Here is a 21,582-nt window from a genome sequence, read left to right as displayed (position 1 = left end):
AAAGCATCATAGCATTTAAATAAGTGAGAACAACAACAACAACATCACACATTTCTTTATACTCCTGACTGGGAAAAAGAAGGCATAAGAGTTAAAATAGTTGGAAGGGGTGAAGAGGTGAAAGAGTCCTAGAACAAAAATTTGGGACTAGAAGGGACATTCTAGGACCAGGTAGGTTGGAGCAAGATTCATCCTATATGGTCCAAAGTACTTGACTCACATTACCACTTCCCAATATCAGCACATTTAATTGTTCAGAATAGAACCTATCCTGTCCAGCAAGTACTGGATTCTACACCATTTGTTCTTCTGAAAATTCTAGCAAGAGCTCTTCCTTTCTAGCTGGTGTTTTTCATTCTAATCATTAATGGTCTGGGAAAGTATGAAAAAAAGGAACTGGGTCTCCCTGATGGCTCCTCCTGTGTGAATTATAAAAGGAATAGCGTACCTGTCACTCTAGCTTTCATTTACAACTTATCAAATTTTAAGGGGGAAAATTTCAGAACCCTAGATTCTTAGAGCTGAACTTGCTCAATATTTAAGACTAAGATCCAAACCCATGGTTATATGGAGGTGCTAGGACTAGAACCTAAACCCCAGCTCCCAGGTCAAGGCTCTTTCCACTGTGTCCTGGTACTAATACTACGCACACTGGACTAAGCACTAGGTACTTGCACTAAGACCACTCATACTGATACTCAAGTCCATATAAACTAGCCACCTAGAAGACTCATATGTGTAAAACATAAGGAGTGATGAGGATACTGAAACAACTTCCCTCTCCTAGTCCAGAGAGAAGCATCCAGGCTAGGGGATGAGTTGGGAGAGCTGTGCTAAAGTGACGAAAGAAGATGAACAAGGTAAGTTCCACATAGAAAAGTAGAACAGAGGAGGAAGAGAAATTGGAAGGTATGGAGGACAGGAAAGGAGATAACAAAAGCTGAGGTGTCAGCAGTCTCTAAAAGTGATTCTTCTTTCTCCAGGGCTAATAACATTTTAACTCTCTAAATCCAAGCCTATTCTTCACAGTCACCAGGTGTCCACCTGACAATGAAACCAGACCAAGTAATGATCACTCCCTGATACCTCCCTTCCCACTGCAGGGAAGCGGCTGGGGCGGATTCAAGGCACTCCATCGTGCACATCTTTATCATTGCTTTTGCACAATGCTACTCCATAACTGGTGTCTCCACCACCAGACTGAGTGCCTTAAAGGCAAGAGCTGTGACTTACTCATCTTATTAACCCCAGCACAATGTCTGGGACACAGGAGTAACTCACTCACTGACTATTCATGAACAAATGTCTTAGCTATCACCTTTTCTGGGAATTTGTTTCAGAGCTGCTGCACCACTCCTGGTTCAGATTGTGTGTGCTTCCTCCATGCTCTCACAGCAGGGGTGTGGCTCTCATCAAAGGACCTTCAACCTCCCTAACAAAATGACTGGAAAACTTGGTTTTTGGTTTTTGTTTTGAGACAGGGTCTCACTCTGTCACCAAGGCTGGAGTACAGTGGCACAGTCTCAGCTCACTGCAGCCTCTATTTCCTGGGCTCAAGCAGTCCTCCCACTCAGCTCCCTGGGTAACTGGGACTACAGGCACAAGCCACCGTTCCTGGTTAATTTTTTTTGTATTTTTTTTTTGGTAGAGATGAGGTTTCACCAGGCTGGTCTTAAACTCCTGGGCTCAAGAGGTCCACCTGCTTCAGCTTCCCAAAGTGCTGGGATCACAGGCATGAACAACTGCAACTGGCTGAAAACTTATTGGAATCACTGACTAGATTGACAACACTTTGAGGACAAGGACGATGTCTTTTAGTGCCTTATTCTCAGCACTTATTATAATACTTAGAAATCACAAGAATTTAATATGTGCTTGTAGAATAGACAAATAAGTGAAACCAAAAGAAATGCTAATCCAGGGCCAGGCATGGTGGCTCACACTTGTAATCCCAGTACTTCAGAAGGCCAAAGTGGGCATATCACCTGGGGTTGGGAGTTTGAGACCTACTTGGCCAACATGGTAACCCCGATCTCTACTAAAAATACAAAAATTAGCTGGGTGTAGTGACGCATGCCTGTATTTCCAGCTACTTGGGAGGCTGAGGCACAAGAATTGCTCGAACCTGAAAGGCAGAGGTTGCAGTGAGCTGAGATGGTGCCACTGCACTCTGGCTTGGGTGTCTCAAAAAAAAAAGAAAAGGAAAAAAAAGAAATGCGAATCCATCACACACAATCCTTATCACAGAGATAGCAAAGGAGCCTCCAGGAAAACATATCACTTGCTCCGGGAGTGGGTTCCCAGAGTGTCGACACAGCTCCAGCGTTTCTCACAGCCTCTGCTGCCAAAAAAGGATGAAACACCACCCATATTCAGGAACAAAGACAGAGTGAACCCTCCTTCAAGTCTTATTGCTAGATGGCACCTGTTGCTAAAATAGCAGCTGGTAAGCATTTTGTTTTTTTCAAAACAACAACAACAGCAACAATAACAAAACCAATATATTATGGGAAGCAACATCACAATGGCAATAAGAAACCATGAGGCTAAATATATAACAGGAAGAAATACGGAATTTTAGTAATAAAAGACAAGGAAGGAGCTGCTAGAGGCTGGAGGAAAAATATACTGAAGTGTTGATTAGAAATTGCTCAGCCTGTATTAAAAAAGAGAAACAGGAGGAGAGGGGAGGGGAGGAAAAATAGAGAGGGAGGGGAGAGAGACGGTGGGGAGAGAAAGGGAGGGAGAAGGAGAATAAATGTGGATTTTTTTTTTCCTGGTTCTCTGTCTCATTTTTTAATCTGTCCTTCCCTGTCTCCCTTCCTTTCTACCACCCCCTCAAGAGAGAATTCATTGATTGGGCTGGACTAAAATTTCTCACCTTTCCTCTCATGGTTCTCTGTGAAGAATGAGTCTGAATTCATCTCCTCCTTGTCTGCTTCTGTCTCCTCCCTCCCCTCCCCAGCCGCCATTGTTTGCTCCTCTACTTGCTCAGGCTGAGAGGCAGCTTGTCTGTCCACACCTCTGACAGCAGTGACAGGATGAGGGGAAAGCAGGAGCTGGGAGCAGAGGATGATCAATGGGATCCCAGGAGTCCGTCTCCCTTTCAGAGCAAAGAATCCCCAGCCATCTGACAGCTGAGCTGGCCCTGATAACTAACCTGTTGCCTGATTCCAAGCAGAACCAGGTGCAGGTGGCAGAAGGCACAGACAAAGCATCACTTCCCTCAAAACAAAAATAAAACACAAAGCCCTCCAGCAAAAAGCCCAGAGAGGCAGCTTGGGAGAGGGCGAATGAGACTGGCCTTGGGTTTGGGAGAACTGGGATCTAGTCCTTAATCAATCATGATCCTGCTATGTGCATACTGCCTCTCTAGGACTCCATCTCTATAAACTGAGATCGCTGAACTACAGTTCCTGTGGTCCCCTCCAGTGACATGATTCCATTTCATAAAAAGCTGTGAGCCATCTGAAGAGAGCTGTTTCCCTTCTTCTCTCACTCCCTGCAAACCCCCAGAGTACTTATTTTAGGCAGACCCCAGGGTGTCTATAAGAGCACCTCTAACTCAGGGACCCCTCCCCAGATGCCTGGCTGACTTCAGGGAGGTGGTGATACAGGCTCAAGGACTAAGTGTCCGAGAATAGAGGCAGGTTAAGGATGTGAAGAATCAGGGACGGTGGGAGTGGAAGGCGCTGGGAGGCCAGGGGAGCTGGGAGGCATGGATCAGCCAAACCCTGAAATTAGAGATGATTCATATTTGAATAGTGTGGGAGGGATGAACTCAAAGCAGCCAAAAGAAGAGGCTAACTCTGCTGAGGGTGCCTCCCCCAGCCTAAACCCAGCAGTAGGGCCAGGGCAATATTAGCGGCATTTCATTTGAAATGGGAAAAATATTTAAGCAATCAAGAATCTTATTCTGAAGCTAAGGGAAATGGGGTATTTGCCTTTTCTTGCTAAATGTATTTTAGCATGTATTTTCCATGATTTGTTTTAGCTATTTTAAGCTTGTTCCCCTTTGCCTAGTGCCTTGATTTCGTCCAGATCATCTGGTTGGTGACCCTAGAGGAGACAAACTTCTCATGTGGTGCTATTTTCCCTTTTCTCTCCTGCTTTCCACTCAATCCCGTCCTCACCCTTCTGACCCCCTGTTCCGTTTCTTCCATCATTCTGCCTCCACCTTGATTTGAATGGTTGCCTCTGACCCAGTCCAAGCTATCCAGACCTTTTTCACTCCCATCCCACTCCCTTCAGCTGCTTTGAGAATCTCTCCGGGCTGGCCACTCCAAGGCCTCATATTCCTTAACCACAAGGAATCAGAATCCACCTGTGGGGAAATGGGTTAAGAACAAGAGCATCTCCTGACCCCAGGAGAATGGGAAGAAAGTTCACCGAAAAGGAGGGAGGACACAGAAGACCCAGCTAGACCAGTGATTCTGGTGCTGGGGAGAAGTCCAATGCCTCTCAATCTCTCTGCAAATTATCTTTTAGGTAGCGGGGAGTGCACCTATTAGAAAGGCTTTTCTGCTTTCTAATTATCGTGTGGGACCACTCCCCAAGTGATACCAAGTGAGAGAGAGAAGGCCGTAAAGTCCACAACCTTCTCCTTCCCAACCTCCAGTTCCTTGCACCCTCCAGAGAGCCACAGAGAGAATGCCCCGGATCCCCCCCCCCCTTCTCTAGGGAAGAAATTAAGGAGACAGTCCTCCAGCCACCACCTCCAGAAAACCAGTTCACTTAATTCATCAGCTCCCTCTGAGCTTCTTTTATTCCAGCCAGGCTCTTCCCAGGACTCACAGCATTACAACTCAGGATAAGACCGAAAAACCGTTTCATGAAGGGGAAATGCACATTCGAAAGAACAACCTCAACGCCAATGAGTCAAACACCTGCATCTAGATGCGTCTCACTTGTCATTGGGCTTCTCCCCTGCCGCCCCCATCATACACACACACACATACACACACACACACACACACACACACACAGCCCCCTCCCCCACTTTCCGCCAGACTGATAAGCAGCTTTAAACATGGTCAGTAAGGAGGAAAATGGGGGTGGGGTGAGAACAGAAGCACTACAGGCATATACAAAGTTCTTGGTTTCTGTAGAAAACGACTCTTACCTGTTAGACAGAAAAGAACAATCCACCTCAGCAAGACCCTGTCCATCTTCCCCAACTTCCCATCCGGATTACGGAGTGAGGAAAGTGGGAAACGGCTGGAACAGAAGGATCGCTGTCACCCCGCGGCAGCGCAGCGGCGGGCACCGGGCGTCCCTGGGCGCAGCGCCCGCCGGGCCGGGCGCGCAGGCGGGGCCGGGGACTGGATCTCGCTGCCGGCGGAGCGCGCGCTGCCGCGGGCTTCCGGGGTCCGCGCGGCGCTCGGCGGCGCCTCCGCACGCCCAGGCAGCGCGGCGCGGGGCGAGCGTCTCTCCGCCGCAGAGCCCGCCGCGCGGGGGAGCTCGGCCGCCGCGCCGCCTCCCGCGCCTCCGCCTCGCCGCCCCGCCGCCCGCTGCCCAGGCTGCCAAAGTTTCTCGGTCACGTGCCGGTCCCCGGCGCCCCGGAGGTCAGCGCGGAGTGACCGAGGCCACGCGGGGAGAGGGGGCCGCAGGGGGGCAGCCAGCGAGAGGCGCGGGAGAGGCCGCCCCGCGGGCCGCGCTGTGCGGGGAGCGACCATCGCGGCTTCTCCCAGGGACGCCCGCGCTCGGGAACCCGGGCGAGAAGGCGCGTTGGGGACTCGGAGCAAGGGGTGCCTGTGTCTGCGGGCCGCCAGAGCCAACCTGAATCGGGAGAGAGCGACAGCGGCGAGGGTGGGGGACGGCGGGGACTTGGCGTTAACTTCTTGCGGGACTTAACTAGCAGGTACTCTGGGCTAGACCGTTCGCTTCTGCGGTCCCCCTGCCCCTCCGTCTGGTTTCCTTTTTGACAGTGCAAGGAACCAGGCAGGAGGCTCTGCAGAATTGAAAAAGGTAGGCGGGAATCTCACGTCATTACTTTTTCCCGTTAAAATATGAGGTAGAATAAGGGCATTCAGCCCTTTAACAGAAAATATGTAAAACCAGAATGAGATAAATAATTATGACAGCTTAATTCCATCCAACGCTTTATAGTTTGCAGCACGCATCCACATGGATTAGGCCTAATTTTCAGACGGATTTGTCTTGGGTCTCAAAATTCATGTGCTGAGAGAGAACTGAGAAATGTATGATTTGCATAAGAAATATATGTGAAGCCTCTTCTAGGTGCTAAGAACCAAGGCTACAAAGTGGGATGAGATAGACTTCCTGTCCTTAGGAGTCTCATCTTAGGTCCAGGAAAGGGAGGAAGGTCAGCCCATTGAAGACATGATACTTATTGGTAGGAAAACGGGGCAACTGCAATAATGGAGACAGAGAAAGTGCCCTGGAAACATAGAGGAAGGAGTTAGTCCTGGGTGGGGAGGGGGCACCACGATAAAGTAGAGGTAACATCTAAGTTGGCATTTGCAGAAAGGGCAAGATATGCGCCATTCAAGGGTCCCTGGTGGAAAGGGAGCAGGCGGGGGCATTCTGGGCAAAGAGACAAAGCAGAAAGGTCTCAAGTGGCATCTGAAAACAGAGTAATGCCAGGCTGGAGGGTAGTTCCTGGAACAGACAAGACTACACCTAAGAGTGAATGTGTATGCAGGCAGGGAGGATATGTGAACATGTGAGAAATGGTAAGAGTAGACCCTGGACAGCCGTCTTTTATGGCTGCTTGACATTTGAATTCCCTTCTTATTTTGAGGAATTCCAACTGCAGAAGCCAGAAAGTCTAGAGCCACCCCCCTGACTATCCCAGCTGGAGTGCCGACCTGGGCCGCTGGCATGGCCAGGCTGACCTCTCCCTCAGAGCTTTTTTATTCTGGAGCAAGTGGTGGACATAGGGAAGAAGGACAGTGGAGAAGTGATTTTGTCACCGAGGCAGCAGCAGCATCCAGTATACACAGTCAGCTGTGGCAGAGGTTAAGCCACCAGGATGCTCCAAGGTGTGATTTTGACTGTGGTCTGGTAGGCTCTCTGGGTTCCAGCCTCTCTTCTACACTTGGCTCTTTGCTTTCCTGGCAGTTCTTTGAACGGCCCAATATCCTTTCATAAACTCTTTATTTATTTTGGATGATTTTTCATGCTATGTACTGCATGAGAGAAATCTGAGGACCATTTCCTTTCATATATAGAAGAATAAAAACATAGGAGGCACCTAACATTTGTGGGTTTCCTATTAGGTTCTAGGCAAAGATCCACATGTTTTACAAGCCTTCTCATATAACCCTAAAGAGAGAACTTAGGCCCAGAGCATTTAATTTCTCTAAGATCAGGTAGCTAGTAAGTGGCAGAGCTAGGATTTGAATCTGACTCTAAAGCATATACGTTTTGCACCATAAAAAGAACACATGGTGCATGGGCCGGGTGCGGTGGCTCACGCCTGTAATCCCAGCACTTTGGGAGGCCAGGAGATCAGGAGTTCAAGACCAGCCTGGCCAACATGGTGAAACCCTTTCTCTACTAAAAACACAAAAATTAGCTGGGTGTGGTGGCATGCACCTGTAATCCCAGCTACTCAGGAGGCTGAGGCAGGAGAATCACTTGAATCCAGGAGGTGGAGGTTGCAGTGAGCTGAGATTGTGCTACTACACTCCAGCCTGGCAAAAGAGCAAGACTCTGTCTCAAAAAAAAAGGGAAAGAAAAAGAACATCTACACCAGAAGGTTGAGATGATGATATGTTTGTATTATGCTCTGCCATTTATTGCATGTACGAGTGTGTGCCACACACAGTGCACAAAACAACTTGAATAGTGTTTATTATCTAAGCACATGTAACAGCCATTTTAGCCAGGTGCAATGGCTCACACCTGTAATCTCAGCATTTTGGGAGGTTGAGGTGGGCGGATCGTTTGAGCTTAGGAGTTTGACCAGCCTGAGTAACATGGTGAAACCCAATCTTTACAAAAATACAAAAATTAGCCAGATGTGGTTGTGCATTCCTGTAGTCTTAGCTACTCAGGAGGCTGAGGTGAGAGGATCACTTCAATCTGGGAGGTTGAGGGTGCAGTGAGCTGTGACCACATTACTGGACTCCAGCCTGGGTGACAGAGTGACACCCTGTCTCAAAACAAATGGCATTTTATGCAAAACTTGGATATATGAGCAAGTTTATACATGTGAAAGTAGGAGATGAACTGAGTGAAGGGAGCCTGGATGTGTATATGAAGTGGAACATGAATGCCCACAGAGGTGAACTCATGTCTGCTCAGAGGAGGTGTCTTTGTGTAGTTGCACAAGGAATCAGGAGACTTGCAGAGTTTATGCCACAATGAATCATAGAATGCGGGTGCCTTGTCCATCATCCCAGAAATGTGTTTTCCATGTAGTGCCCTGCATGTCTGCTTTATAGCCAGAGAAGTACACATGGTGAATCCTGAATCTTCCTGATGAGTGGAGCCCAGGCTATCCTGAAAGGGATGCTAAACTGGAGTGAATCACAGTGTGTGCCCCTCCACCTTGCACATGTTATTACCAAGGTGATGAAGTGTTAATATAAAATTTTGAAGTACACCTAATGATTCAAAACATGTAGCCTAAGGGATGGAGGTGGAAAGAGGATGGGAAAATGGTATTGTTTTGCCACATTGGTGGTTGGTAATGGGATATGGCACCCAGAGTCCCAATGTGGTTTCTGAACTTCCAGTATCAGAATCATCAGATCACAGAATCTGTGTTTGCTTAAACAGACTCCCAGGCTCTACTAAAAATAATGAGATCAGAAACTCCAGGTGGAGCCCATAAATCTGCAGTTTAACCACCTTCTCCAGGTGCTTCTGATGCACATTAATGTTTAAGAAGCAGTACCTAACTATCTTTTTGTTCTCCTGGGAAGCTGTTGAGCTGATGTTTTCTAATGAGCCTTGGATCTAGTTAAGCTCTGGTTGTCCATTTATTCTGGCCTGATAGGACAAGAGCCCAAATAGAGAGATTGATTCATCACAGCCAAGGAGGGGGTCTGGATCTGCAATACTTGAAGGTTTCTACTGCAACAAGACAAATGTGTCAGAACAAGGACCTGTATGGGACCAGAACAAGTTTCCCAGGAAGCCACAGCTGGGATTGTATGTGTGTGGTGAGGGGACTAACAGGCTGCTTCAGCAAAACTCCACACTTTAGAACAGAATTAGGACACAGAGAAAAGAGAAGTGAACCACTGCAAGGAGACATGCTGGTAGCTGGTAGCAACCACATAGTTATAAATATAATGTAGCTGAATCGTCTTTAAAACATGATTTCATTGCAGACACACAAGCATGCATGCACATGAATACCGCTTAACGTAAGTCTGTTTAAAGCACACAGATGAAATCATATTTCTACTTCTCTCTGATCCTGCATTTCAAGAGGAATATATAAAGTATGACTCTGAAACACATACCATTTTTCTCGTGTAAGTTTGGTCCATCTATTTTTTCTCTTGCTACCTTTTAGGTTTGTTATCTTCCCCATTCTCCATACCTTCAAAACCACCCTCAATGTGTTATAAGTTAAAAACCTAAATTAAACCAAGGAACTAAAAAAAAAAACTGGAGACTCTAGGAACCCTGTACTGAAAACTGGAAACATTTTCAATCTTGAAGTCCTTTCAGGTTGAGGAATAAGTTGTTTCATTAAGAAGATGCTTTAAAGAAAAGAAATGCAAATAAACAGATGCATTATGCCAAAAAAAAGAAAGAAAGAAAGAAAGAAAAACGAAATCTGAACTGCCAAGAACAGTGGAAAGTATATAATAAGTAAAAGGTTGGGAGAATGTGTTGAAAATTCCATGTACTTCCAGCAGATTCGATCCAGTCTTGGGCTGGTGGTGCTGGATGCTGAATTAGGTGATGTTTTGTGTGCCCCTTTCTAAGGCTAGATCCTGCTCAACAGCGGGGCACACCTTTCCTGAATTAGCTCTCTACCAATGTTTTCCCTTAAAAGGTCCATTCAAGTATAATGTGCAGAAAAAAGAACATAAAGGTATATTTAAGCTTGGTATCAAATATGAAAAAATACATTTAAAAGGGACAAAGAAAACAAATCAGTAACAATGATTATCTCTGGGAAGATCATCATTCCTTTATTTTTTTTCTTTATAATTTTCTTCCTTTCTTTTAGACACAGGGTCTGACTCTGTCACCCAGACTAGACTGAGTGGTGCCATCATAGCTCCCTGCAACCTTGAACTCCTAGGCTCAATGCTATCCTCCTGCCTCAGCTTGTGCACACCACCATGCCCAGCAAATTTTTAATTTTTTTTTTTTGAGAGACTGCATCTTGCTAAGTTGCCCAGTTTGGTATCAAACTCCTGGGCTCAAGTGATCTTCCCACCTCAGCCTCCCAAAGTGCTGGGATTATAAGTGTGACCCATTGTGCCCAGCCTATAACTTTCTATACCCTGTAATATTTCTATAATATAGGAAAAGGTGCTGCACAAAAGCTGTGCCCATGCCAAAATTTACTCATTGTCAATTTGTTCTCCAGTCTCTAGGATATCCCTGGAGAAAGGAAAGAAGCAAGAAGAAGTGACAGGTGTTTTGTCGGGCCTGTATCTTTAGCCAGATACAAAGCCCCCAAATGTACACCTGCTCTCATTATGTCTCAATTGTGAGCAGTTAATCAAGTTAATTATAAGCAGTTGAGCCTTGGGAGCTTTTACTGACTGACAGTTCAACCTATAATTTCTTTGTAAGTTACACAGCCAGAGATGAAGGTCAATGCTCTTTTAGGAGCCCTGCCTCCAGTTTTTGCTTTTGTTTCTGTTTTTATTTCATTGTTAGCATCCTTTGGAGACCAGAACAGCATTGACAGCCTCCAAGATGAGCAGCAGAGCAATTCTTATTCCAGTGGTCAAGCAGCTTCCTACAGCCCAAAGGCTACAGGAAGAAAGGGGAACTGGCTGCCTATAGATTATAAAATGAAGCTGCCTTAGGCTCTGGGTCTTGGTAATTTAGCCAGAAGATTGTTTCTCAGAGCCCAGCCCTATGCATTCTCCTAGAGGCCTCCTTAGTCCCTGGCAAAGGTCAAAAACAGAACCCAAGAGAGGGAAATGAGCCAGAACAAATATGTCATCCGATGACCTCACCCCCAGAAAATGGGCAGGGAAGAGAGCTACAATAAGAAGGCCAGAAGATTGAGCACCATGAAAATAATGGCTCAAGCAAGAGAAGGGGCATGTGGGCTTTAAAGACCAGGGTTAGAAAACAGCAGCCTTAACCTTTGTGTTGAAGTAGCAGGGTGAGGATGTCTCCTAGAAGTGTTAATTCTGTACCCCTTCCCCAATTCTAAGTAGATGCCTTATACATACGATGATCATTATGTATTTGTCTAATTAATTACAAACTGCCCCTAGTGTATTCATCTTCCCTCTTCCTCATCTTCTCTCCTTTTCTCTTCCCTGAATTCATTCATTTATTCCACACACATTTATTGAATGCTTACTATATTCTAGACACTATGCTATCTAGAAATTAAAAATGAATACGAATTCAAAGATGAATGAGTCACAGCCCCTTATGTCAAAGAGCTTACATTTGAGTTGTCACCAGGTGTGTAGAGAAGGAGGGAGGGAGGCAAATATGTGGTCTTTAAGTATGATAGTATGACAGCGCCTGTGTTAGGACATGTACGAGTTTGGTAGGAAAATGAAGTGGGGGGCCAATTATTAGTAGTGCTGGTCAGAGATATCTTAATTAAAAGCTGACCCCAGAGCTAAGCTTTAAACATCATCTGGACAGAATTTCTAGTGGCAGAGAGTAAGCAGAAGGTAGTACAGATGTACAAGCAACAGGCAGAGGTAAGAATAGGAACTTCTACCCAGAGCATGGGTTTACAAAAGGCACAGTCAGCAATAAGGCTGGAAAGCTAGGCTGAGGTTCAACAAGGGAAACCAGGGTACCAGATCTGGACATGATTCCACAGGCAATGTACCATCCATGCGAATTTCTTTCTAAGTAGAACAAGATCAGACCTGTGTCTCGGCAAAGGTATTGTGGCCACAGGGTGTAGGATGAATTGACAGAGAGAGATAGAGGTCTCTTCCATGGGAGAGCTCATTACAAGATCCCAAGAAGTAACAAGCACCTAACAAGGGGCAGCACAAAGAGAACACAAACATCAATTGAGAGAGGCATTACAAGGAGTCACAAGAGGTAGAATTCACATGTATATTGCAAGCAGGAGAAATCAACCAGACATCAGGATAAGTCACTAATGAATCTGAGAACACATTCAGACAATGTCGAGATGGTACTCAGAAATTTCTCTCTTAACTTTGGCAAAGCATCAGGTAATAAACAACCTTGAACATCTAAGACAAACAGATTGGAATGAGTGTTAAGCAGGGATCTCACAGATGTCAGAGTCACTCAAAGGCTGTGTGGCATGAGGAAGTCACTTCATCACTCTCAGCCTCAGTTTCCTTTCCTGCAATATGGGGATAATCATGGAATCTGTTTCATAGGGTTGTTGTGAAAGGGAGACGAGATAACCCTTGTGGAGTGTTTAGCAGAGAGCCGGATGTAGCTTGCAATGAATGTCACCTATTATTACTACTATTATTATTATTAGCACAGGAAGGAAGATGCACACTGAATAGTGTTGGGCCTTCACTTAAATTACCATCACAAAAACTCAGCCACATTTTCCAAGAACACTTGTGGTGCTCTACAGTGGTTTGCATAAGACTTACCTGGCTGATAATCACACCTCATACTTCATTTAAGAAAAAGAAATAATAGTCACCCAAACCTCCAAGTTTTCCTCCATTTAGACAAAAATCTAAAGTCTTTATGGTGGCCTTGTAAATCCTATATGACCTGGCCCTAGCTCACTCTCTAATATTCTCTCTACTTTCCCCCTCACTCACTTTACTCCAGCTACATGACTGATTTTGCTGTTCCTCAACCATATCTGATGTGCTCCCACCTCAGAGCCTTTGCACTTGTTATTCTTTCTGCCTGGAATGCTCTTCCGCAGATATCTTGATGGTTTGCTTGCTCATTTCCTTCCAGTCTTTGCTCAAATTTCATTTCCTTATATAGGACCTTTACTAACCACCCTAAAAATGTACCCTCTATCTGTTGCTAGTCCCATATCTTGCATTGTTTTTCTTCATTGGACTTATCATCCAATAAGATATCTGACATCTTGTTATATACGTAATAGTTTATTTCTCTATTGCCTTTTTTTTCTATTATAAGCTTTGTTCTATTCAATCCATTCTTGTGCTTAAAATAGTGACTGGTATAGTAGGTTCTTAATAAATATCTATTGAATAAATGAACAACTTGCTACTGAAATCACTCCCCTGTCTTGGTTTTTCTGCCTTTCTTCCTACTTTTTCACATGTTCTTCTCAGTCATCTTTACTGGGTCTTCCTTCTCTGGCTTGTAAATGCTACAGTTCCTCAGGACTCCATCCTGGATCCTTTTTCTCTCTCTCTTCGCTCTCTCCTTAGTGATCTCATCTAGTTCATGAATTTAAATACATCTTTATGTGGCTTACTTCTGAATTCTTTCTCAAGCCCAGAGCTCCAGACTTACGTGGTCAGTTACCTACTTGACCTCTCTACTTGAATATATAGTAGGCATCTCAAAATGAACATGTCCGTAATAGAACTCTTCATCCACCCCCTCCACATACTTCAACCCAAACCTGCCCCCCTTTAGAATTTCTGAATAGAAAAAAAATCAATCTGTTTGGAAAGTGGAGAAAGCCATTCTGTTTATATAGGACTTAAGTAAAATGGAAAAAAGATCAGTTTTATCAGACTGGGCACGGTGGCTCATGCCTGTAATCCCAGCACTTTGGGAGGCTTAGGCGGGCAGATCACAAAGTCAGGAGTTTGAGACCAGCCCGACCAACATGGTGAAACCCAATCTCTACTAAAAATACAAAAATTAGCCAGATGTGGTAGTGTGCATCTGTAATCCTAGCTACTTGGGAGGCTGAGGCAGGAGAATCACTTGAACCTGGGAGACAGAAGTCACAGTGAGGTAAGATTATGCCATTGCACTCCAGTCTGGGCGACAGAGCAAGACTGACTCAACAACAACAACAACAACAAAAATCAATTTTATCAAAGAAGGAGAGGAGCAGTGGCTCACACCTGTAATCCCAGTACTTTGGGAGGCTGAGGCAGGCAGATCACTTGAGCCCAGAAGTTTGAAACCAGACTGGGCAACATGGTGAAACCCAGTCTTTACAAAAATTAGCTGGGCATGGTGGCACACACCTGTAGTCCCAGCTACTCGAGAGACTGAGGTGGGAGGATCACTTGAGCCCACAGGACTGAGGCTGTGGTTAGTTGTGATTACGCCCCTGCACTCCAGCCTGGGTGACAGAGTGAGATTCTGTCTCAAAAGAAAAAAAAAAAGGAGGCCGGGCGCGTTGGCTCAAGCCTGTAATCCCAGTACTTTGGGAGGCCAAGGCAGGTGGATCACGAGGTCAAGAGATCGAGAACATCCTGGTTGACATGGTGAAACCCCATCTCTACTAAAAGTACAAAAAATTAGCTGGGCACGGTGGCGCGTGCCTGTAATCCCACCTACTCAGGAGGCTGAGGCAGGAGAATTGCCTGAACCCAGGAGGTGGAGGTTGTGGTGAGCCGAGATCGCGCCATTGCACTCCAGCCTGGGTAACAAGAGCGAAACTCTGTCTCAAAAAAGAAAAAAAAAAAAGGAGAGGAGCAGATAGTATAAATTATTGGGAGTTGGCAGCTTTGGCTTTGGACCTTGGCATTAGCACTTGGTATTAGCACTGGCTCCCTCTGCCCCAAAGTCCTCCCTATTTTAGTAAAAGCACTGTTTGCCAGTGGGTTACTGAAGCCAAAATCCTAGGACTCCTCCTTTTTTCTTACTCCCACAACCAATCCATAAGCTAGTTCTATTTTTCCTAAAATAAAATTTCAGCACAGCATTTCTTTTCTGTTCGAGGTTGCCATCATCACTCACATGGACTCCTGAAGGAGCTTCCTAACTGGTCTCACCATACCCATTCTTACTGCTTTGAACCCTTTCTCCAAATAGAAAACATGACATGTTTCTTAAAACCCTTAAATAGAGTAGACTTCAAGTGTTCTCACCACAAAAAAAGTATAAGTGTATGAAGTATTGCATATGTTAGTTCATTCAATTTAGCCATTCCACAACATATACATATTTCAAAACATGTTGTACACAATAAATATATACTATTTTATCTCTCGATTAAAAATAAATGGGCCAGGCACAATGGCTTATACCTATAATCCCAGCACTTTGGGAGGCCAAGGCAGGTGGATCACGAGGTCAGGAGTTCAAGACCAGACTGGCCAACATGGTGAAACCCCGTCTCTACTAAAAAATACAAAAATTAGCTGGGCATGGTGGCTCGCACCTGTAATCCCAGCTACTAGGGAGGCTGAGGTAGGAGAATTACTTGAACCAGGACCTGGGAGGCGGAGGTTGCAGTGAGCCAAGATCCTGCCACTGCACTCCAGCCTGGGCTACAGAGCGAGACTCCATCTCAAAAATAAATAAATTAAATAAATAAATATAAAATAACTCCCTAAATGAACATCGATTGTACTTAGACCAATAATTGAACCCCTTAAGTGGTCACGGTCAATCCCAGATCCCTGTTGATCACTCCAACCTCGGCAGGCACCATTCTCTGCCTGACAGGATACAGTACAGCAACACTAGCAACTAGTCTTCCATCTGTTCTGAAGACACTCAATTCTTTATCACCTGAGGCTTTTACACATACTATTCCCTCTGTCTAGAACTCTATTTTTTCAATTCTTCACATGATTAGCTCTATTCCTTCCATCCTTTCTCATTATAAAAGTCACCTGCTCCTCACAGAGGTTTTCCCTGATCATCTATATAGAAATTCACTAGTTAAAGCTAAATATGGTTTTAAAAATGTTAAAATATGAAAAAGCTATCTTGCCCAAGGTGAAGTAACAGGAAACTAATGGATTCAGTACCCTGAAACAAAACTGCAATTACTTTTGCACCAACCCAATAAACTGGTCAAAACATATGAAACAATGTTTTCAGGCACTGGATATCAGGGAGCAGAGATGAGTAATCCCTTAAAGACCAGCACCAAACAAGGTGAGCTCTGTGATTGCCACAGGCAGCTGCCTGGAGAGAGTATCGGAAAGCAGTATCAAAATGGGTTACCTAGTCAGAGCCCAGTGGAGTCTCCCTGGGTTGAGCAGATGGAGTTGTGTATCTAGGTGTGCCACAGTGGGTAGAGTTTGCAGGGCAGAGTACCAGAAACAAGGGAACAGCATAATGACAAAAAAAAGAAAAAAAAAGAAAGAAAAGAAAAAAAAGAAAGCTCTGGAGATGTGGTAAGGATCTCCCTTGAAACTTGAGCTGAATACTGATTAGTGCATGTGTGGGAAGAAACTATACAGAGCCAAAGAAAGAACAACCTGAAAGGATTACAAGTAACCATCCTTGGAATTCACATAGGACTAGAAATAGTTTGTATTCCCATCAGCCAAAGTGGAATTTGGCTCCAAATTTCATGGAATATCAAGTACAGTACTCAAAAAGATGTTATATCAGTAGAGAAGAAGATTAGCTTTAAAGATTGCTCTGATCTCAAATAACAGAGCAGAAAAGCAAGCCTAAAAAGAGTGAAAACCAGCCTCAAACTGTTTCCAAGTAACAGAACTGTGTCCCAGAACAAAGCCCAAGAATATTTAAAGAATATAAAAATATACAGTATTAAACAGGGTAAAATTTACAATTGCCAGCATCCAATCATATATTACCAAGCATGCAAAGAAGCAGGACAATAAAACCCGTAAGAGGAAACATCAATCAGTAGAAATAGACCCAGAAATGAAACAGATAATAGAATGAGTAGACAAGAATTAATGATTATCATAATTATATTACATGTTTCAACTGTATTCCACGTTTAAAAATGTAGATGAAGGATAGATGATGTTAAGTAGAGATATGCTTAAAGATTTTAAATTTTTTTAAAGACCCAATTAACTTCTAGAGATGAAAATAAATAATCCGATATGAAAAATACACTGGATGGGATTAATGCAGATTAGCATTACAGAAGAAAACATTAGTAAATACAAAGACAGCTATTGACACTATGCAAAATGAAAGAGAGAAAAAAGAGTGAAGGGAAAAAATGAACAGAGCATCAGTAAGCCATGGGCAACTTCAAGCATTGTAAAGGAGCAGTGAGGAAACTTTGGGGGATGGATATGTTCAAATTTAGAATATGTGCTGCTAAGGCGAGCATGAATATGTTCATTATCTTGATGGCAGTGATGGTTACACAGGTGTATACATATGTCTAAACTCAAAAAATTATACACTTTAGATATATTGTGTTTATTATACTTCAGCCATATCTAAATGTTGTTATAAAAAAGGCAATGTGAAACTAAAATCCCAGATGATACCAAGGTGGGAGACAGAAGTGGGATGGTGGTGGGTGGAATGGAAGTCTGAGTGGGAAGAAGTAGTAATTTTCTAAGCTTCTTGTCTATTTCGGAAGAGGGGATATGAATAGGTATTAGCTGTAAAAGTTGTGATAAAAATATGTTTTAAAATAAGTACACTAAAATTTATGGGCAACAACAGAATGAAGAAAAGTAGAATGTATAAGTTTAAAACCAGTGGAAAGAAACTACAGCAAAAAATACTGATCACTCCAGCTAACACAGAGAAGGGAAAAATTAGAAACGTAATAAACAGGCAAGAAAAAGAATTGAACAAAGCTTTTTATTCAAGAAACAAACAAAAAAACACAAAACAGTCTGAAGTAAGTAGAAAGAAGGAATTAATAAACTTAAGGCAGAAATGTGGGAAAAGGGAAAGAAAAACTGTAAAGTGGATCAATGCAACCAAAAGTATTTTTAAGAGATCAATAAAATAAACAAAATTTGGCAAGTATTAAGGAAAACAACCTGGAAAACATAAATAATATTAGGAATAAAAAGGAAGAGGACAAGATGGGTGTGTGTGTGTGTGTGTGTGTGTGTGTGTGTGTGTGTCTGTGTGTGTATGTGTTTAAAGTTACAATCAAATGTTACATTTATTTTTATGCTAATTCTTTTGTTTTTTAAAGTCAACTTTATTGAACTATAACTTACACACAATGAATTGCACATATTTTAAGTCCATAGTTTGATGAATATTGACAAATAAATACTACTAATGGCCACCATCGCCACAATTAAGGTAGAGAACATTTCTGACAACCCAGAAGGTTCCCTGTGTCAGTTCTCAATCTCCTTTCCCCACCTCCTGGCTCCAGGTAACTGCAGATCTGGAGCCTACAATTTTACCTTTTCTCAAGTTTTGTATACACTGAATCACATCATATGTATACTTTTATGTATGCCTTTTTTCACTCAACAAAATTCCAAATTCATCCATGTCGAATATCAATACTTCATTCCTTTTCATTCTTGAGTAGTAGTCTACTATATGAACGCATAATTTATCAGTTCACCTGTTGATGAACATTTGGGTTGTCCAGCTTGGAGCTCTTATGAATAGTACTACTGTGAAATGTCATGTACGAGGCTTTGTGGATATATATTTTCATTTTCCTAGAAGAATGGAATTGCTGGGTCCTATGGTAAGTATAAGAAACTCAGGCACGAGGTCAAGAGATCGAGACCATCCTGGTCAACATGGTGAAACCCCGTCTCTACTAAAAATACAAAAAAATTAGCTGGGCATGGTGGCGCGTGCCTGTAATCCCAGCTACACAGGAGGCTGAGGCAGGAGAACTGCCCGAACCCAGGAGGCAGAGGTTGCGGTGAGCCGAGATCACGCCATTGCACTCCAGCCTGGGTAATGAGCGAAACTCCGTCTCAAAAAAGATAAAATAAAATAAAATAAAAAAGAAACTCAGGCAGCTGTCCCACCAATAAGGTATGAAAATTCCAGCTGCTTCAGATCCTTGCCAAATTTTATTCCAATACACTAGAAAAATCTAATTGAGATAGAAACTTTTTCTAGGAAAATATAATTATAAAAATTAGGTGAAGAAAACTAGGAAAACTGAGAAGACTATAAACCATACAAAAGATATTGAAATGGTAGTTAAAGATGAATTCCCCTCCAAAGATATAACAGGATCACAGAGTTTTACTAATAAGCTCTACCAAACTGTCAAGGAATAGATAATTTCCATCTATTATTCAATCTGAACACAACCTTGACACCAATATTTGATAAGGAAAAAACCACAAAATCTGTATTATGGTTTTTGTTTTTTGTTTTGAGACAGAGTTTCACTCTTGTTACCCAAGCTGGAGTGCAATGGTGCGATCTCGGCTCACCGCAACCTCCGCCTCCTGGGTTCAGGCAATTCTCCTGCCTCAGCCTCCTGAGTAGCTAGGATTACAGGCATGCACCACCATGCCCAGCTAATTTTTTTTTTTTTTTTTTTTTTTTTTTTTAGTAGAGATGGGGTTTCACCATGTTGACCAGGATGGTCTTGATCTCTTGACCTCGCGATCCACCCGCCTCAGCTTCCCAAAGTGCTGGGATTACAGGCTTGAGCCACTGTGCCCAGCCTGTATTATGTTTTTTTTTTTTTTTTTTTTTTTAAAAAGCAAAGCCTCATCAACATTAGAAGAAACTAGCGATATTCTTTATGTTAACAAATTAGGCAATTAGGCCCAGTGTAGTAGTTCACGCTTGTAATCCCAGCGCTCTGGGAGATCTCGGCAGGCAGATTGCTTAAGCCCAGAAGTTCGAGACCAGCCTGGGCAACTTAGGGATGCCTCATCTCTACAAAAAATAGAAAAATCACCAGGGCGTGTGCACTTGTAGCCCCAACTACTCGGGAGGCTGAGGTGGGAGGTCCCACTTGAGCCCAGGTGGTCTAGGTTGCAGTGAGCCGAGATTGTGGCACTGCACTGCAGCCTGGGTGACACAGTGAGACCCTGTCTCAAAAAAATAAAAACTGTGATTACCTGAAAAGATCCAGAAATTTAGCAAATGTTCAACTGCCATTCTTGATTTTAAAACATATGGATACACCATGTATACACACACTTAGAAATCTGAGCCGAGAAAGGAATTTTCTCTGGAAAACTTAACTAGAAAACCAAAAGAACCAATTAGCACGATTTAAACTAATGTGAGAGATCAGTAGTATGACTAAATACACAGGACCAACACTAAAATCAATACCTTCTCTAGACATCAGCAGTAACCAATTAGAAAATACCATTTTAAAAAAAGAATATTTTCATAAAAACTCAAAAAATATTGTTATTTGGGAATAAAACTGACAGACTTTTATGAGGAAATCTATAAAACTTTATTCAAGGATATTTGAAATCTCAACCTCTTCCTGTATGTTTCTTTCGAACCCTTATTTTAAAATGCACTTTTAAAAGATTCGTTTTTGTTTTCACCGGTTTTTGGCATCCTCTCCCCTCTTTCGATTGTAAACTGGAGGACAAGGAGGACCTTATGTGTCCCGTTCCTCATTATGTCCTCACTCGACACTTTTCACAGTCTTTGGCGCAACGCTGGCCGTTTGTAGCTGTAAAATGGGGAAGCACCCGCAGTTCCACTTCTCCACCTATTTTGTACATTACGCAATAATGTACAAAAATTGCTCCAGGCCTCCCACGTGACAATGCCTCCGCCTACCATGCACCCAGCCAATCAAAGCACTTGGCACTTACGCCCTCGCTCTCCCCCTACCTCACCCGCAAGGCGGCACGAGCCGGAATCTTCCAGTCTCAGGCTGTTTGTCCTCCAGCGGGTCAATGCGACTGCGCGCTGCGTCCTGATTGGCCGAGAGTTGCTGGCTGCGTGCGCAGGCGCCTACCTCGGTTACTTAGGGTGGGAGCCCGGCGAGGGCGCTGGGGGGTTGTGCTGTCTGAGGCCCGAAGTCCTGCCATCCCTGCCATGCCGAACCGCAAGGCCAGCCGGAATGCTTACTATTTCTTTGTGCAGGAGAAGATCCCCGAACTGCGACGGCAAGGTCTACGTGTGGCTCGCGTCGCTGATGCCATCCCCTACTGCTCCACAGACTGGGCGGTAAGGCTGCAGCGGAGTGAGAGGGCTGGGCAGGGCAGTTGGGCAAGCTGGAGGGTGAGGCGGGAAGGCGAGGCGGGAGGGCAGAAGGCCTCGAGGAGGTCAGGCGGCTTGGCCCTGCCAGAGGAAACGAAACGGAAAGCCTCCGTTTGTGGCCTTGGGCAAACCAACGCTAGAACAACCTCCCTGTAATGTCGGGGCATCTGCCTGGGGGCCCCAGAGCACTCGATCCTCACGGCTGCTTCTCTTCTTTACCTTTTCGATCTCCGAAAGCTTCTGAGGGAGGAAGAAAAGGAGAAATACGCAGAAATGGCTCGAGAGTGGAGAGCCGCTCAGGGAAGGGACTCTGGGCCTTCAGAGAAGCAGGTAAAGTTAGCAAGAGAAAAGCAGCCATCTGCCTGGCACATGGGCGTATTCAGCAAAGGCTGGATGAGTGAATGAGTGAATGTCAGGGGTAGACTGCTTTGGGGATTCGGTTAGTGTGAAGACGACGTTCTTTTT

General features: G+C 44.1%; 2 protein-coding genes across 12 annotated transcripts in view; one reads left to right on the top strand and one right to left on the bottom strand.

Moving 5' to 3' along the window:
• ILDR2 (immunoglobulin like domain containing receptor 2) overlaps window positions 1-5,433 on the bottom strand; it is a 61,890-nt gene extending 56,457 nt beyond the window's left edge. For 4 of the 7 annotated variants that reach the window (XR_004736651.3, XM_035280197.3, XM_035280200.3 and 1 more), the window contains exon 1: window positions 2,882-3,132. Coding sequence is in view for 6 of the 7 variants with exons in the window: in XM_035280197.3 (XP_035136088.1) it covers window positions 2,882-2,972 (91 nt within the window). In the remaining variant the exon portion in view is untranslated. Of the gene's footprint in view, window positions 1-2,881; window positions 3,133-5,122 lie in introns of those variants that run through there. The other 3 variants (XM_035280198.3, XM_054247877.2, XM_078356358.1) reach the window with 1 other exon arrangement.
• A 477-nt stretch (window positions 5,434-5,910) lies between these two features.
• The window catches only part of MAEL (maelstrom spermatogenic transposon silencer), a 49,540-nt gene continuing 33,868 nt past the window's right edge, over window positions 5,911-21,582 (top strand). Inside the window, exons 1-3 of one of the 5 annotated variants that reach the window (XM_008985100.6) lie at window positions 5,911-5,967; window positions 21,001-21,084; window positions 21,355-21,447. In XM_008985100.6, coding sequence (XP_008983348.1) covers window positions 21,391-21,447 — 57 coding nt within the window. In that variant the 5' untranslated portion in view covers window positions 5,911-5,967; window positions 21,001-21,084; window positions 21,355-21,390. Of the gene's footprint in view, window positions 5,968-20,779; window positions 21,085-21,354; window positions 21,448-21,582 lie in introns of those variants that run through there. The other 4 variants (XM_035280205.3, XM_035280204.2, XM_002760429.5 and 1 more) reach the window with 4 other exon arrangements.

Source organism: Callithrix jacchus, chromosome 18 (assembly GCF_049354715.1).
Source record: "Callithrix jacchus isolate 240 chromosome 18, calJac240_pri, whole genome shotgun sequence".
Lineage (NCBI taxonomy): Eukaryota > Metazoa > Chordata > Mammalia > Primates > Cebidae > Callithrix > Callithrix jacchus.
The sequence above is the reverse complement of the archived record's forward strand: the minus strand, read 5'-3'. Positions and strand labels throughout refer to the sequence as shown.